At 47.6% G+C, this 17,856-nt stretch overlaps 1 protein-coding gene across 1 annotated transcript; it reads right to left on the bottom strand.

Moving 5' to 3' along the window:
• Positions 1 to 1,737: 1,737 nt before the first annotated feature.
• TARS2 (threonyl-tRNA synthetase 2, mitochondrial) lies at positions 1,738 to 17,079 on the bottom strand. The gene is made up of 19 exons (XM_072115100.1): positions 16,917 to 17,079; positions 15,192 to 15,281; positions 14,579 to 14,766; positions 14,378 to 14,501; positions 14,099 to 14,220; positions 12,935 to 13,052; positions 12,322 to 12,383; positions 11,111 to 11,189; positions 10,669 to 10,815; positions 10,179 to 10,277; positions 9,516 to 9,682; positions 9,160 to 9,322; positions 8,732 to 8,869; positions 8,574 to 8,651; positions 7,729 to 7,829; positions 5,477 to 5,581; positions 5,212 to 5,284; positions 5,012 to 5,126; positions 1,738 to 4,108 (listed from the first exon to the last, which is right to left on the bottom strand). Exons 1-19 carry the CDS (start codon positions 16,986 to 16,988, stop codon positions 3,960 to 3,962), a joined length of 2,190 nt encoding a protein of 729 aa, XP_071971201.1. The 5' UTR covers positions 16,989 to 17,079; the 3' UTR covers positions 1,738 to 3,959.
• Positions 17,080 to 17,856: the final 777 nt, after the last annotated feature.

The raw sequence follows: 17,856 nt of genomic DNA, 5'->3' as shown, positions 1-17,856 counted from the left end.
TTTTATTTTCAGCTCTTGAAAAATTAAACCAGCGCTGTGATTGGCTGCCATGGACAACTAAGATAATTATGGTTTTGAACCATTATATAACATCCATCTCATGTGTACGGCCGTCTCCAGTTACCCCTCACAAATCCCATGGGTGCATTATGGCCGACCTCCGCATAACAACTTCCTTTTCTTTCCTGATACAAAGCTCCAAATCTCCATTTTAAAGGGTGTTACCTGGTCATATCTATAGGATAGGGCATTTGATCAGTGGGGGTCAGATACACAGACTACCCCCACGATGAACTGATGTCCGCAGTTCATTATATGGAGCCAAAATAAGACAGCACCATACATCTTGTAGTGGCCAACGCTTGTTACTACACCCGTCTGATGTGCTGTGTTACACAGAGAAACTTTCTATGACAGGGCCGAGCCGCACACTTCTGCATCTGTTCCCATTTGTAATAAGTGGATGGGGAAACCCAGAGAGATTTTGCTTCTATGACACTATCAGCCACTTACTCATCATCCGAGGTGAAGGAGAATCCATGAGAGGAGGAAAGGGCCGGATAAACTTTCCATAGCAATGACTTATCACGGCTGACACACATTATTTAGAAGTATTGTGCGGTGATGGATATGAGGTCATCACTAACTCCCAAAATATAAACCAATGCACGTGTTGTGCCCTGCAGCCGCACCCTGGAGTAAAAAAGACCAAAGGCATCTAATGTCCAACTATGTTAAAGGTGTTGGCACAATACATAATGTTATTTCCTTTAACAAAATGGGTCGGACCCACTGATCAGAAAAACGTTGGTTCTGTTCCCACACTGCTCATAGAGAGTACAGTGCCTGGAGGTGCCATACAGAATGGAGCGGCAGGGCCAAGGACCACCGTGCTGCTACATTCAGATGGGGGAAAGGAACCCCTATTCTTGAATCCAGTGGGGGTCCCAGTGGTCAAACCCCCTCTTCATAGGATGGGTATCACAGCTACTACCAGAGGATAACTACCCTCTCCCCAATCAGAACACAAATGCTTGCTGGAGCAAAGAGTGCATGTGTATGGAAAGGATCAGGAGGAATACCAGCAGAACCAAAATGGTCACCTACTGATTCCGCAGTCCTGTTTTCCTGGTCACTCTGGCAGTGCTTAAATGTGGCCTTTCCTTTCCAGTGTCTTATTCCTCTAATCTGTAGCAGAGGAGCTTCACGCCTGAGCATGTACATAAAGTGCAGCCACATTCATCTCAACTAAAAAGGGGATCAGAAAAGTACTAGCCGCACAGACAGGCCACATGCAGCCGGTCAAGCCAAGAGTTGCGGTCTGCACCCTGCTAACAGAGTCCAATAAGCATTTCCAGAACTGACGTAACATAACTAATGGAAGCATTTTTTGGTGCATGAGGCCGGGTAATGGTGAGTGCAGCTGAGAAGTCCTCACTGCCCCGGGTCCTCTCCTGTGTCTTCACTCTGTTTCTCACCTCTGACACTGGTTGTATGCACAGGTATCAGGACCCAGAGCAGAACGCCCGCAGGAGCAGCAGAGGACCCTGGGGTGGTAAGTACCTGTCAGCTGTGCTGTACTGTACTGCACCCGGGCACAGCTCTGCTCTGGGTCCTGATGCCACTGCATACAACCAGCGCGGGAGAGCAGCACATGGAGGAGAGAAAAAATTACAGTGCGATAGAAGGAGGAGAAAAGGAGCCAGGAAAGGAGATCATTTATTTATTTTTATTATCTGCTCTGAATGCAGTATTTGGTTTCTTGCTGGTATTTATTGCTTTACTGTGCATAATCTCTGGGGGATATTTTGTGCTGTACGATGGTTATTGGTGCATATAGGGTGCTGGTGGCCCCCTTAAAGTTGTGCAGTATGACTATAGGGGACCTTAGATCAATAAATGGATAAGAAATAGAATAGACATTTAAAGTAATTTTCTGAATTTTTGGCATTTATTTTGTTAGTGGTGGCGGAGTTGGTCCATTTTATCACAACTGACTCCACAGCCCTGAATATTTAGATATGATGTCATCTACACCAACACATTTGGCTGACAGCTATTAAGGCCATATGTGCAGTTTTATACAATTGAAGGCTACTGTTCCCTGGTATCAGCTCTTTGTGCCCAGGCCCAAGTCTGATCTGGACTGCAAAGAATAGACCCCTCAAGATGATGGGAGTTAACATAACAATATTGAGCAGGTGAAACATTACTCCCCCCGATGGTCTTCTATCTTTAGGGGCTGCTTATTTTAGGTTCAGAAGTATTGACCTACATAGAGAGCGGGCGCGGCCCACACATGTGCCAACGACCCAGCTCATTGTATGGAGAGAATCCACCAGTCTGTATGTAAACACAGCGCACATCCAGGAATCTGCACAACTGGTTCTTACTGGGACCTGCCACGACTTGTCATTTCCAGAAACCTCTCACATGAGGAGATGCCAGGACGATCACCGCATCATATACGACAAACTTCCAGTAAGCGCCAACATTCCTGCTCTGGAGGGTGTTAGAAGACGGCAATTTTCCAAATCCCTTGTGAGGTGCAATACTAGACACAACCCACTGACTACAGGGGCGCTGTTACAATAAAATGATTACAATTCTGCCTTGGAAACAGCGCCACAAGTGGCAGATGGCTGTAACTGCTAATAGAAATCTCCATAGAAGAAGCGGCAGTAATACCGGAACAGTGTAACTACAATACAATCATGTGGTGCACCCGTGTGTGTCCTTATATGTCCCCTGTGTATCCAATACCTTCTCATCTATCCCGATGGGTGCTAAGGAACCTGTGACTGCACCAGGCATTGGACCCATCCTTAAGCAATGGCCTATCCTAACAATAGAAGAAACTGTCAGCACATATGCATAATGTATCCCAGGGACTACATGCAATCTTTATGGGTCCGATCTTCTCTTCCAGGAGTAGCAAGTATTAGAACTATATTTTACCCCACTGAACTACTAGTCCCATCAGGTTGAGTATGAAATACCCTTTTTAGAATTCTCTCTTTACCTAAAAAAAAAAAAGAAAAGCTCTTCCAAAGTATGGCAAATATGACTCATCTCATTTTTCACATGAGACGAGTCAAGTTTAGTGGTTGCAGGGGCAGTTATATACCCAGACACCCAGCATACATGCACCTTTGGCTTGGCTGAGCGTGCACATCTTCTGAATTGGTGGCTTTATCTGATAGAATAAGGAGCCAGCATACACATGATCCAGGACATGTATACAGAGGGAATAATTGGGTGACCTTAAACGTTAACAATCCTGAGGGCGGGATGTTTGATTTGGATAGAAGATGGGTAAATCCACGCGTTATCACATGTCCCACAGCCAAATAGGAAGGTAAATAGCAGGATCCTAAGCCTTGTGCTTACCTGCAGTCATGAGGATCCCACGTTCTTTATTTGGTATAAAAATATACTGGCAACAAACAAGATTAGGATCGGCAGAGGTGACGCACCTCAGCGTGCAGCGCCCCACTATCCCTCCTGACCCCCTCATACATGTGTATGATCAGACGAGCCGAGCATGCACATGTAACTGGGGAGCGGGAGTGAGGAAGAGTCCGGAACACATCAGCTGGAGGGGGGGCTGAGATCATTGCTTTGGCCTCTCAACGTGTATGGAAGGCTATGGAGTCCAGACCAGCGGTACCAGTCATGTGTGTATGGTCCCAAAGACACAGTCCAATGTCATAGCCATTTATGACGCTAGTAATCCCTACTACAATGAGAACAAGACTTGATAGTAGTCCCTCAGGGAAGCAGGGACTCCCAGCATCACATATGACTGAAGATGGGAATTAGAGTCACCCCATACAGAATACTATAATATGCTCGATAATCCATCAAAGATGATCCCTGAACAGATGGTAAAGCTCTGCCGTGACCCCCCCACACTCAGTAACGTGAGGTCTCATGTGCTATGGACAATCCGGATGCCATCAGAAGATCTCCTCAGCGTTGTGGACACGGTGGTCCCGCAGCTCGCTCAGCCGCTCCATCAGCTCCTCCAGGCTCCGCTCTCCATGTTGCTTGCTGTCTCTCGTCCGTACGTTGACTGTATTGTTCTGCTTCTCCTTCTCTCCGACCACTATAGAAGAGGACAAGTATGAGGAGACCTACCAAGGACAGCTGTGCCGCAGTGTCATACCTCCACCAGAATCACATAGAAACCCTGTATACACAGAGCGTAGAATCAGGCCTGTGCAGGTATACACACAGGGACATGTGAGGTTTTGTGTAGTTCCTCGCACTAGGGAAGGTTTTCTTTATTTCTAGAGGACTGCTAACAGCGCCCCTCTTGTCTACAGGCCAAGTCTGGTATTGCAACCCACTCCCATACACTTAACTGCAATACCAGGTACAGCCTGTGGGCAAATGTGGCAGCGTTTCAGGATTATGAGGCAGTTTTTGAATACAAAAACAGGTGCAGATCATAGGAGAAAATATAAAGGACATAGATGATAATTCTTGTGTTTTCAATATTCTCCTGGTTCTGGGTTCAAAAACTGCTTCCGAAAACCTGCACTCCTGTCTGTATCCTCCAGACGGCTCCTAATCCTGAGGTCTACAAGCCCTAGATCAATACTGTAAGTCCTGTATACATCCTCTAGGCTGCGGGTTATACCAATATAGCTGCGGCTTTCCTGACGATACATAAACACACGTCACATGTCAGCGCTGGTTTCCTTCCTCATGTCACATCTGCTCCAGGGCGACACCGCACCAGTGTCACGAAATGTCACCCGGCACAAAAACTGGATATTACTATTTCTGCTTGCTGTCAATGAATGGTAACTTCCTGGCTGCGACACAGGCTACTGACACAGCTGCTGTGCTCGTTACAGTGTATCAGTCTAGAAGAGACACAACATCTACAGCCTCTCTGAAAGTTTGGGAACCTCCCACTGTAGATGAGTTTTGTTAAAATGTGTCAGTTGAAAGCAAGCAGAGATCTTAGGCACAAAGCACATGACAGAGGATGAACACAGACCCAGAATGAAGTTGTACTGTGCCAGCTGTGCTTTGCGGATCTTCTTATTGAAGGTGGTTCCTTGATCTGTGTCTATGTCGGCCATGAAGCCCTGATCATGGACAGTCCTGTACACCTGCCAGGAAAGAGGCAAGAGCCATCACTTATACGGGAGGCACCTACATCACAGCTAAGGATATGGGGGAAGATCAGGGACCTACCTCCTGGGCATAGTCCTCCACGCCGCCTCCGGTGGGGACAACCATGACCTGGAATGGGGAAAGCCAGAAGGGCCTGGAGACAGAATACAGTCATGTTATGTATGTATTCTCCTATAATGTATATGTATGGAGTTTAAAATACAAGACTTATTTAACACCAAAAAGTAAGATGGGGAAGGGTTATATATAACTACATATGCCCCAGTATGTGTAAACCCTTATCAGGGGTCACCAGCCGCGCCAAATGTCATATACAGACACTTACCACTTCCCAGCATAATTCTCAGCCAGAACCGCCAGCATCCTCTCCACGGATCCCAGCACCGCCCGATGGATCATCACCGGCCTCTCCGGCTTTCCTTCCTCTTTACTGTGATGGGAGACACAAGATGCGGATGGTTAATAGCATAATGGAGGGGCTGCAGATACATCTACTATCCTGCATTGTGTGCATATCAATCCACTAATGGAGTCACAGTCTCATCACTGAGGGCAGAGAATGGGGGTCCCACATCTGAGTGCAGGGGCTGAGGAGCCAACACTCTGCTCCTCTATGTGTAGAGTACTCATGAAGAGTAGCATAGAGGTGGCCGCATGCATGACTAACCCTATTCCATCCATATGGGGGACACCAGATACCACAGATGACTGATAATCCTGGGACAGGGGCTTCATAGATAAGGAAGGAAACACTTCTACATATCATAACAAGGGGAGGACTGGTATGTGATCATCCTGTCCCTTCCTCCTCTCCCCAGGCCGTGTCCTCAGGTAACATGTAACAGGAGAGCGATTATCGGATTATTACACCAGAGGATGGGAACACCGCGCACCTGTACATGATACCCAGGAACTATACAAGCCGCGTACACAGAGGACGTCACTGGTCATGTGAGGACGCCCTGGTCATGTGATGTCACACAGGTGCGCAGCTCTTTATAATGCTAGTCATGTGATGTCTCACAGGGGTCGACTATGAGACATCACACGCATAAGGATATAACGAGCCGTGCACCTGTGTAACATCACATGACCAGGGATATAACGAGCCGTGCACCTGTGTAACATCACATGACCAGGGATATAACTAGCCGTGCACCTGTGTAACATCACATGACCAGGGATATAACTAGCCGTGCACCTGTGTGACATCACATGACCAGGGATATAACGAGCCGTGCACCTGTGTAACATCACATGACCAGGGATATAACTAGCCGTGCACCTGTGTAACATCACATGACCAGGGATATAACTAGCCGTGCACCTGTGTGACATCACATGACCAGGGATATAACGAGCCGTGCACCTGTGTGACATCACATTACCAGGGATATAACGAGCTGTGCTCCTGTGTGACATCACATGACCAGGGATATAACGAGCTGTGCTCCTGTGTGACATCACATGACCAGGGATATAACGAGCCGTGCACCTGTGTGACATCACATGACCAGGGATATAACGAGCCGTGCACCTGTGTGATATCACATGACCAGGGATATAACTAGCCGTGCACCTGTGTGACATCACATGACCAGGGATATAACGAGCTGTGCACCTGTGTGACATCACATGACCAGGGATATAAATAGCTGTGCACCTGTGTGACATCACATGACCAGGGATATAACTAGCTGTGCACCTGTGTGACATCACATGACCAGGGATATAACTAGCTGTGCACCTGTGTGACATCACATGACCAGGGATATAACTAGCTGTGCACCTGTGTGACATCACATGACCAGGGATATAACGAGCTGTGCACCTGTGTGACATCACATGACCAGGGATATAACGAGCTGTGCACCTGTGTGACATCACATGACCAGGGATATAACGAGCTGTGCACCTGTGTGACATCACATGACCAGGGATATAACGAGCCGTGCACCTGTGTGACATCACATGACCAGGGATATAACGAGCCGTGCACCTGTGTGACATCACATGACCAGGGACTGATATTTATCCACAGGAAGTAAACAAAGTTTCCTATACAATGACAAATATCAAATCTAGAAAACTGAAGAATTAATACAGAAAGTAAAGTGGAAAATTGTATAACTGTTCCTTACACAAACAATATCAATTATTTGCTGAATCAAGAACACCCCTTAACATTAACTACCCCCCCCCCACACACACACTTTCCTGAAAGGGTTGGATTTCTTAGACTGCCCTATGTATATAGTGATCTGGAGAAGCAGCGGGGTCCACAGGAGAAGTAACCGGAGTGGTTGTCCCAAGTTTGATTGTTACCCCTTTCCTTTACCTGTGGCCCCATCAATAAGTGAGATTGGGCCCCCTCTATTCTACAGAGATACGTGTAGCTGTGAATCCTGGATCCTACATTAAGTTCCTATACATTCCCTGGTTACATCTTACATTACTCCATCAGTGGCACCGGCGCCTTCCCCGCCACCCACTCACCAACACCGCACAACTCTCTCCTCTAAGACCAGCCTCTTCCTGTTCCCTCTGCAAATACAAATACTTGACACAAGCGCCTACCCCACATAGCGGAGGTCAAAGCGGATGGGGAGCTGGAAGTCCAGCTGGATGGTGGCGCACTGGTGGTAGCGTCCCATGGCGTCTTTTATCTGGATGTCGATCTAGAGGAGGAAAGAGAAAACCCAGTTACAAGTCACCGACTTCTACCGTCTGATACTGTAGGACTGTACAAGTCCATGTGTCATCATCACGTCACTGACACACAGCTCCAAACCCCCTGCACAAACAGCCAACAATATCAGTCATCAGCAGTGACCCTAGAGATGCAGACTGTTATGTAGTAGTCCTGGAGATCGGTGCGATTATACCTTTGTGTATGCAGTTAGTAGCACGTCTACGAACATCTACGGATATTGCAGAATGATATGTGTAAACGAAGGCGATGCCATTTCTCAAACGTAAAACTTTTTTTTTTTTTAACCCTTAGGCAACCCCTCACTTTCCCATCCAAACAAATACAAGTAAATGATGACTTGGCACGAGACGTCAGTGCAGGGAAAGTTATAGGATTACTGCCAGGAATGGGTGTGTGCGCGAGGCCACTCCTGCGTCATTCACACGACCACAATCCAGTCCAGCGGAGGGAAAAACCTTTAGGGAAATGGTCATGGCCAGTGCCGCAAGAGCAGCGGATAACAACTTGCTGTGTGATATCTGGCCGGGGTCCCCCCACAATGGAACCAGCAGATCACATATCACTATAATAAGTCTGGATACATTCCATAGATATTCCGGGCACATGTCTGGAGAAGTGGATGACACGGTGTTAAATCATCACATGTAGGAAGTGATGCCCACAGCATGCGGGCACTGGCACTATAACGCTGCCAGGCGACTCTACTGACCTTAGGACCATAAAACGCTCCATCTCCTGGATTCACCTCCCATGGAAGACCAAACCCCTTCAGGCTCTTCTCAAGTTCCTAAAGGAGAATGAGAGAAGTCAATAAGAGCCTCCTCCTCTATTCAGGAAACAGTCAGTGAGGAGGAGAGGGTCACCTACCTGCTCTGCCCTCTGCCACACCCCTAGCTCTCCCATGTACTGTTCTGGACGTGTGGATAGGAAGAGCTTAAACGTGAAGCCGAACACCGTGTAGATGGCGCGCAGGAAGTCCAGGCAGCCGCTGATCTCCTCCTCCAGCTGTAACAGGGTTACGTACATCAAGGTATTAAAGGGATATTCTGATCTTATAATAAAGGCTGAGAACACACAAACGCTTTCAATCACTTCAAGACCTCTGCTTGCTGTCATTTTACATGTTACAAGATGAGAATCGGCTCAGTGACAGCGTCTGCTGCAGATCTTACCATTATCACCGCTATGTTACATTTGTATCTATGGACCGTGAAATGAGCCAATCAGATCAGCAGCAAACAGTGTCATATTAAAGACAAGGATCTAGTACCTGTAGATGCCCCTGACCCGCTCACCTGATCCATGGAACAGAATATGTGGGCATCATCCTGCTGGAAGCGGCGGACACGCGTCAGCCCCGACAGGGCTCCGGACAGCTCATTCCTGTGCAGAACCCCAAAATCAGCCAGTCTGAGCGGGAGCTCCCTCCAGGACCGAGGACGGTGATCAAACATCAAGCTGAAAGGTCCCAAAGTACAGGTGAAAGGGTTAACAAAATGGTGGATTTTGGAATAAGAGTGGAGTAGGGGTGGGGTAGTGATACAGAGAAAGCACCCCACTATTGTGCAGTAGTCATATGTCAGCCATCATTAGGACTACTTGTGCCATGTGTAACCCTCCTTGTAGGCCCTGACATCACACCGTGACTCACCAGTGACCGGGACAGTTCATCGGCTTGAGAGAGAAGGTCTCACTTTCCACCTGGAAGGAGAACATGTTCTTCCCGTAGTGCTCCCAGTGCCCCGACTGCTCCCACAGCTTGTTGTTGTACATGTTGGGGGTGATCACCTCGGTGAACCCCCGCTTTCTGTATTCTTCCTGTATGATGGGAGTAATGGTGGAAATATGTGAAGAATGGAAAGTACAGACGTGAGTCACCCCCAGGTAATATGTAGATGAGGGCTCACACTACAATAGACAATAAGTGTGCGCCACACCCGGGCACGAGGCGCCACCAGACGTCAATGGACCAGATGAAGTCATCAAGTCAAGTACCACAAGAGATGCCAACACCAAGTGCAGCTCCATCACTGGAGACACCCTGCAACGCGTGGCATAAGACTCAAGGCAATTATACTAACGAGTCTGGATATGGGATGTCAGACCCATATCAGATCCGATACTAATATAGTCCAGGGTCTACACGCTTCTCCTCTCCTGTGACTGGAGCTTTAGTCATGTTATGGCAGAGCCACAAACTGCTTCCAGTTATGACTTCCAGGAATACAAGTCTCCAATAGGATCACATAGGACTAGGCTCAGGCCTGAAGGGTGCAGGCCCCATCATGTGATGTACGGGTGGAGATCCAAATACCTTGATGAAGTCGATGAGGACATTGTAGATGTGAGCTCCTTTGGGAAGAAAGAAGCAGCTTCCAGGACTCATTTCATGGAAGAAGAATAATCCCTGGTCCTAAAAACAAAGAAAACCCAGATAAATAGGAGGCTCAGCAGGTCAGTTCTCCTCTTACCTACAGATACTGGAGTCTTCTTCTCCCCCCACCCCCCATCTGCTGTGTTAGAGGTGGATGACACTTATGCCCGATCCATACCATAGGGAGCAATTATCAGATCACCAGGTATCCAACCTATACAGAGAATTGGGACATAGTGTGTGAGCAGTGAACACACATGGGGGGGTTATTCGGTATTCTTAGGGTCTCAGTAGCCTGACCCCCAGCACTGTCACTTCTCTAGTATATAGGCCATACGTGTCATCAGTGGGACGGTACTGACCCATTTCCGCCATAAGGAGCAGATCAGGACCATATGACTCCCATTTCTTCCCGATATACAGCCCGTACCTTTCCTATTTTGCGGTGGTCCCGGTTCGCCGCCTCTTCTTGCGCCTTCTCCCATTCTTTTAACTGTTTATTGTCCGGAAAGGAGATTCCATAAACTCGCTGTAATTTCTCCATAGAGGCGTCTCCTTTCCAATAGGCTGTTGAGTTCTAACAAGAGCAAAATATGTCAAGTCATAAAGACCTGGCACCCGTATATTACTACATGATGGAGGGTGGGGCAGTGACAACCTGTGCTTTACCATCTACACAAATACCAACACTTGTTTCTGTCCACACCAACACCTAAATCACCGATGTGGCCAGAAGGAACGGCTGAGGGTACACAGCAATTTCGTCCTGCCCTACGACAACTTATGTGATGAATCAGTTTCTTATAAGTGGGGTCTGACTACCAGGACCCCCACTACTCCCAGACATCCTATGTAGACAGATTTTACTTCACCTTATGGAGCTTCATGGCTTTAATTTGCCCCGTGTGTCTGACATGAGGTCCCTGGCAGAGGTCAACGAGAGAGCCGCACCTAAAGGGAATAATAATCAGGAGCTGGATCAATGGATCGGGACTTTTTGGATTGCATATACTAATACCACTCCCATCCTATGCTGCTATGTATGTGAGGTGTATACATATAAGGAGCATTGCTTGTATAGGTGGATCACATATGGCGTCTATCCACTACATTGTATAGACGCTGCATAGTGCAGGGGATTTTGGGAATTCTCACCTATAGGGCTCCCCACACACTATCCACGATCACCACGTTATCACGAACCATGCAGAGTCCTGCGCCACAGCTCGGGAAGGGTGTACTAGTATAAAATCGACATAAGAGGCTAGGAATCCCTGCATCATTGATCAATACGATGCAAGGAATCCAGTCCATGACGTAGGACTCGGTCTGATCACAGATGTGTGTGTGAAAGTTCAAACACTGCACCTACAGTCTAAATGAACCCAAATTTTGGGGTTTCAACCTGTTCAAGTTCAGGGCTTACATGAGGTTTTACATTTTTGCAGTTCAGAAGACTCTCAGCCACCAAATGACTCGGCATCTTCCAGGAATATATGTTGCTACATTTCTGTGAAGGAAATCCATTGGTGACTCCATCCTGTGTGACACCAGTATTTAAGGGGTTGTCTAAAAGGTCAAACGTGGTCGCTTTCTTCCAAAAACAGCTCCTCTCCTGATCATGGGTGGTGTGGTATTCTCCTTTCATCTCTATACAGTGTAGCTGCAATACCGGCACTAACCATGGTCAGGTGTGGCGCTGTTTTCGGAAAAATCCTCCATGTTCTTCAACCTTTAGACGAACATTTTAAGGTAGTCTTGAGCTCTGCAGAGATCAGCTGTGACTACCAGCAATATCATCATTTGCTCTGCCCTGCAGTGACCCCCAAATTATTAGACTGCACCATTCTATAATGTCAGGGGTATACGGTATCTACTGGGTCATAGAGGTCTGGAGCATGGACCCCCTACCCCGACATTCATAGCTACAGCTGGAAAGAAAACTCCTCCCATTTGTCAGTGCTTTGTGAATGTCTGGTGACCATATAAAGTAATGTATGAAGCGCTCACTGCCCCGGGGGGCTGCAGATCAGGGGCAAGAGGCCAAGGTTACACCATCAGCAACACGGAGACGGAACGTTACCTGTATATACTGGTCGAGGTTTCCACTTTGTCTTCAATTATCTGGGTCTTAAATTTATTATACTGTAAAAAAAGTGGAAATCTATAAGTGGCAGAATGTAGAGAGGAGAAGCAAATGAATAATATGTCATATATAATATATATCATAAGAAAGTCATTCATATACATCCAACAGCTGTGGGTCCCATAAGATGGACCAGAATCTATCCACCAGGGATCATCTGATCCAATGTCTCCATCAGCTCAGCTACATCTAAGGGAGTAGTGCTGCGCTGCAATACCAAACCCCACCACTATTCAATGTGCAGCGCTGTGTTTGATGTGCAGAAAAGAGACTGCAGCGCTCATGGGAGAACTTTCATTTAGGCTTAAACCAAGTGTTTATTTTGGACTGACGGATCCTAAATGCGGGATGTAGATTCCCGTGTAAATTGTGAGCCGCCTTCCACTTCAGTTCAATGCAGTTTGTCTTTTTTCCCAATAGGTTCTTGTCTTTGCTACATTGTGCGCCAGAACTGCGCCAAACTCCTGGAACATCTACTACAAAGCAAGGATTTGGCAGGATAATATAGAGCAGAGCCGCTATGGAGTAGTAGAGCCTGGATGTCACGCACCTTAAACAGTTCCAGCAGCTCCTGCCGGGAGGCTTCTACTCTCTGGAAGGGAAGTTTCTGGCGGATCATCTCTCTGCAGGCCATTTCCAGCCCAGGAAGGTCACTGCCCAGCACCGTGCTACAAGACAACAGGGGAAGAGACGGGGTTACTATGTGCACCAGACATAGCGCAGGTGCCTTCTTCCAAAATCTGTGCCACACCTGATCAAGGTTTGAGCCGATATTGCAACCCGGCTCCATTCATCTCTATACAGCTGAGCTGCAGTACCTCCACCAACCACAGTCAGGTGTGGCGCTGTTTTTGGAAGAAAGCAGCCACATTCTTCAATTCTCAAGACACAATGACATCAGTCATGAGCCCCTTTAGGCACACTCACACCTGGCTGACAGCAGGGGGTGAGAGTACAGGAGTTCTTGGAAGTAACCCTTTTGAGCTTCAGGTGGGAGTCTGCTGGTATGCAATTATATGCTGACCAAAATTCTACAATCCCCTCTGGCATGTTAAATCTAAAATAAAATCTACTTCAAAGTCATGTGACAAGGAGCAGAGAAGAGTCATGTTGTGCTAGAGAAGAGTTGGGCTCAGAGCTTGAGGTGGCGAGTCAATTTAGACACCTATATCTGGCGTTCTATAGCAAGGTAGCGAAGGTTCTCATATCTGATTAAAGAAGAGAATTTCATCTTTCAAAAAGCATCTGGCTTGTGGTTCTGTGAGCTACAGGGAGTTAAAGACATAGAAGGGAATTGGATTTTTAACTGCAGCTCACATTTCCTACATGACGGTTCTTCATTGATCCCCAGGGATGGGGTCCTTTGTAGCGATTATTACAAACGTTAACAGAACCATGTTTCTAGGTTCTATAGAATAGAAACGGGGGCACCTCAAGAGCAGCTCCCCCTGCAGCCTCTAAGCTTGACTCATCTCAGGTAAAATCAGACTGTACTTATTGACACATGACTTTGAAGAAGATTTTCCATAGGTAAACAGGTGAGATTTCACAGTTCACAGCAAAGGATTCTAGATTAATGGGGTAAAAATCAGGGGACAGACTCCTTCAAAACTCAAAGGGATGTAAAGGGGCTGCTGTACAATAGACATGTTATAGAGTATTAGTGTCACATCGCTGGTGGTCGGACGTTGTATTAAAGTGGCGCAGCAGTTACCTGTTCTCCAGGTGTACATCGTAGAAGAATCCATTTTCTATACTGGGTCCATGGCACAGGAGACCCCCATACATCTGCTCCAGGGCGGCCCCCAAAACGTGAGCGCTGGAATGCCAGAACACCTACACAGAATACAACTCATAATAACACAGAACAACTATAAGGATTCACTGACAGCAAGCAGAGGGATGGTTACCCATGATGCGCACTGCTGTACACAGGACACTACACCACTGCCACCTGCTGGTGACCTGGGGAATGACAATCTCAAATACTCACATCCCGTCCTTCTTGGGAATCGAAGGTGATGAAGTCGATATCAGAATCCTCTTCCAGGGGTCTCCCCAGGTCAAACACCGCTCCGTTCACTCGAGCCGCAAGGATATTGTGTGCGGAGCCCGACCTGCCCAGAGAATGGCGCTATAGGTACAATGTACAGACAGCACTAGGAGCAGGACATATAGGATAATGATCAGTCACCTGGTCTGTGCGGCCACATCATACGGAGAGGTTCTCCAGGACTCCCCAATCACCACCTTCCCATCAGGTAAAGAGATCCGGATGCTGCGGGACTCCCTCAGGATCCGCTCTGTAAGTCTGGCCTCGTGCCGCTCCTGCAGGGCCTCAAAGCAGCGAAGACGATGGAGGATGAACTCAGGCACTGGAGACTAAGAAGTAACGTGAGGTCAGGACAGCAGGGGGGAACATAGAACACAGGGATGGAGGCGTCAGGGGGGAGAGCGGGCAGAGGAGGGAGGCGCGGGGACAAGGGAGGCGCGGGGACAAGGGAGGCGCGGGGACAAGGGAGGCGCGGGGACAAGGGAGGCGCGGGGACAAGGGAGGCGCGGGGACAAGGGAGGCGCGGGGACAAGGGAGGCGCGGGTGCACGGATGTACATGGTGCAGTAGGTAAAGGAGACATGAGATATAACAACTCATAAGAGATGGTACAAGGCAGCACCAAAGCGTACAGGAGGGGGTGGGACCGAAATATTGACGCCTGAGACTATGCATCTCACATGGAGAATTAGAAATTCTAGTTTTATTACAATTCAGACAAATAAAGAAAATGTACAAATAAAAGGTGATGTTACCTCTGGGGACCTGTGCCCTCCCGGGACACCCGAACAGACACTGGAATATTTCCTCCATGTCCTCCCGACTTCCTTCAGTGCAGGAGGGACCTAAACACAGCAACAAACCGAATTAACAGGGAGCCAAATGTTTAATGGTACAAGAATAAATACAAGTTATTTGTAGCAGAAGAATCACATAACTAAACATTAGAGGGAACCTGTCATGGAGAACTGGGCATTCAACCTGCTGGCAGCATGTTATAGAGCAGGAGGAGCTGAACACATTGTACATGCTGCCTGTATATAGGACACTATGTTCAATCAGCAGGCAGCATGTTATAGAGGAGGAGCTGAGCAGATTATACATAGTGTCCTATCTGCAGGCAGCATGTTATAGAGCAGGAAGAGCTGAGCAGATTATACATAGTGTCCTATCTGCAGGCAGCATGTTATAGAGGAGGAGCTGAGCAGATTATACATAGTGTCCTATCTGCAGGCAGCATGTTATAGAGCAGGAGGAGCTGAGCAGATTGTACATAGTGTCTTATCTGCAGGTAGCATGTTATAGAGCAGGAGGAGCTGAGCAGATTGTACATAGTGTCTTATCTGCAGGTAGCATGTTATAGAGCAGGAGGAGCTAAGCACATTGTACATAGTGTCCTATCTGCAGGCAGCATGGTATAGAGTAGGAGGAGCTAAGCACATTGTACATAGTGTCCTATCTGCAGGTAGCATGTTATAGAGCAGGAGGAGCTGAGCAGATTGTACATAGTGTCCTATCTGCAGGCAGCATGGTATAGAGTAGGAGGAGCTAAGCACATTGTACATAGTGTCCTATCTGCAGGTAGCATGTTATAGAGCAGGAGGAGCTGAGCAGATTGTACATAGTGTCCTATCTGCAGGCAGCATGGTATAGAGTAGGAGGAGCTAAGCACATTGTACATAGTGTCCTATCTGCAGGCAGCATGTTATAGAGCAGGAGGAGCTGAGCAGATTGTACATAGTGTCCTATCTGCAGGCAGCATGTTATAGGGAAGGAGGAGCTGAGCAGATTGTACATAGTGTCCTATCTGCAGGAAGCATGTTATAGAGCAGGAGGAGCTGAGCAGATTGTACATAGTGTCCTATCTGCAGGTAGCATGTTATAGAGCAGGAGGAGCTGAGCACATTGTACATAGTGTCCTATCTGCAGGCAGCATGTTATAGAGCAGGAGGGGGTGTGCAGATTGTACAGAGTGTCCTATCTGCAGGCAGCATGTTATAGAGCAGGAGGGGGTGTGCAGATTGTACATAGTGTCCTATCTGCAGGCAGCATGTTATAGAGCAGGAGGGGGTGTGCAGATTGTACATAGTGTCCTATCTGCAGGCAGCATGTTATAGAGCAGAAGGAGCTGAGTAGATTGTACATAGTGTCCTATCTGCAGGCAGCATGTTATAGAGCAGGAGGAGCTGAGCAGATTGTACATAGTGTCCTATCTGCAGGCAGCATGTTATAGAGCAGAAGGAGCTGAGTAGATTGTACATAGTGTCCTATCTGCAGGCAGCATGTTATAGAGCAGGAGGGGGTGTGCACATTGTACATGGTGTCCTATCTGCAGGCAGCATGTATGAGATGGAGAGATATAACAATACTCCTTCCCCATGTAAAGACAATCACCATCCATGACATTGAGCGCAGCTGACAGCACACACAGGGTTAAGGTCTAGCCCCCACATACAGGACCCCATAACCGCAGCACAGACCGTGCAGAGCCGCGTGTAGTGTGCACGGAGCGCCCCCCTCCTCCTCCGCAGCAGCGCCGCTATCAGCCTCATAGTCAGCGGCCGGCAGCATGTCCCCAGCACTGACACAAGGGAGCGGCCATCACTCCTAGGCCACGCCCACAGCGCGTCATGTGACCACTGCGTCACATGACAGCCTGCCGTCTCTAAGCGCAGACCGTGGTGCTCTGCTGCCATCTAGCGGCCCAACGTACACATGACATGTAACACAAGTACTCTGCTGCCATCTAGTGGCCAAATGTACACATGACATGTAACACAAGTACTCTGCTGTCATCTAGTGGCCAAATGTACACATGACATGTAACACAAGTACTCTGCTGTCATCCAGTGGCTGATTCTACACATGACATATAATAGTGTTTATTCTGCTGCCATCCAGTGGCAGTCTTTATATATGACATGGGAGAATGACCAGACTAGAATGACCAACAGAATCCATAACTCTACACATCACATGACTGTGCAATAATCTATAGAACTCTGCTGCCCTCTAGTGGCCGAATCAGGTCATTTGTCCCTGTCATTTTTAAATAATCAGCCACTGGATGGCAGCAGAGTACTAGATGTCATGCATATAATCAGCCACTAGATGGCAGCAGAGAATAACATGTCATGCATATAATCAGCCACTAGATGGCAGCAGAGTATTACCTGTCATGCATATAAATCAGCCACTAGATGGCAGCAGAGTACTACATATCATACCTGTCATGCATATAATCAGCCACTAGATGGCAGCAGAGTATTAAAATCAGCCACTAGATGGCAGCAGAGTGTAACATGTCATGCATATAATCAGCCACTAGATGGCAGCAGAGTGTAACATGTCATGCATATAATCAGCCACTAGATGGCAGCAGAGTATTACCTGTCATGCATATAATCAGCCACTAGATGG

Source organism: Engystomops pustulosus, chromosome 7, assembly GCF_040894005.1.
Source record: "Engystomops pustulosus chromosome 7, aEngPut4.maternal, whole genome shotgun sequence".
Classification (NCBI taxonomy): Eukaryota; Metazoa; Chordata; class Amphibia; order Anura; family Leptodactylidae; genus Engystomops; species Engystomops pustulosus.
The sequence above is the reverse complement of the archived record's forward strand: the minus strand, read 5'-3'. Positions and strand labels throughout refer to the sequence as shown.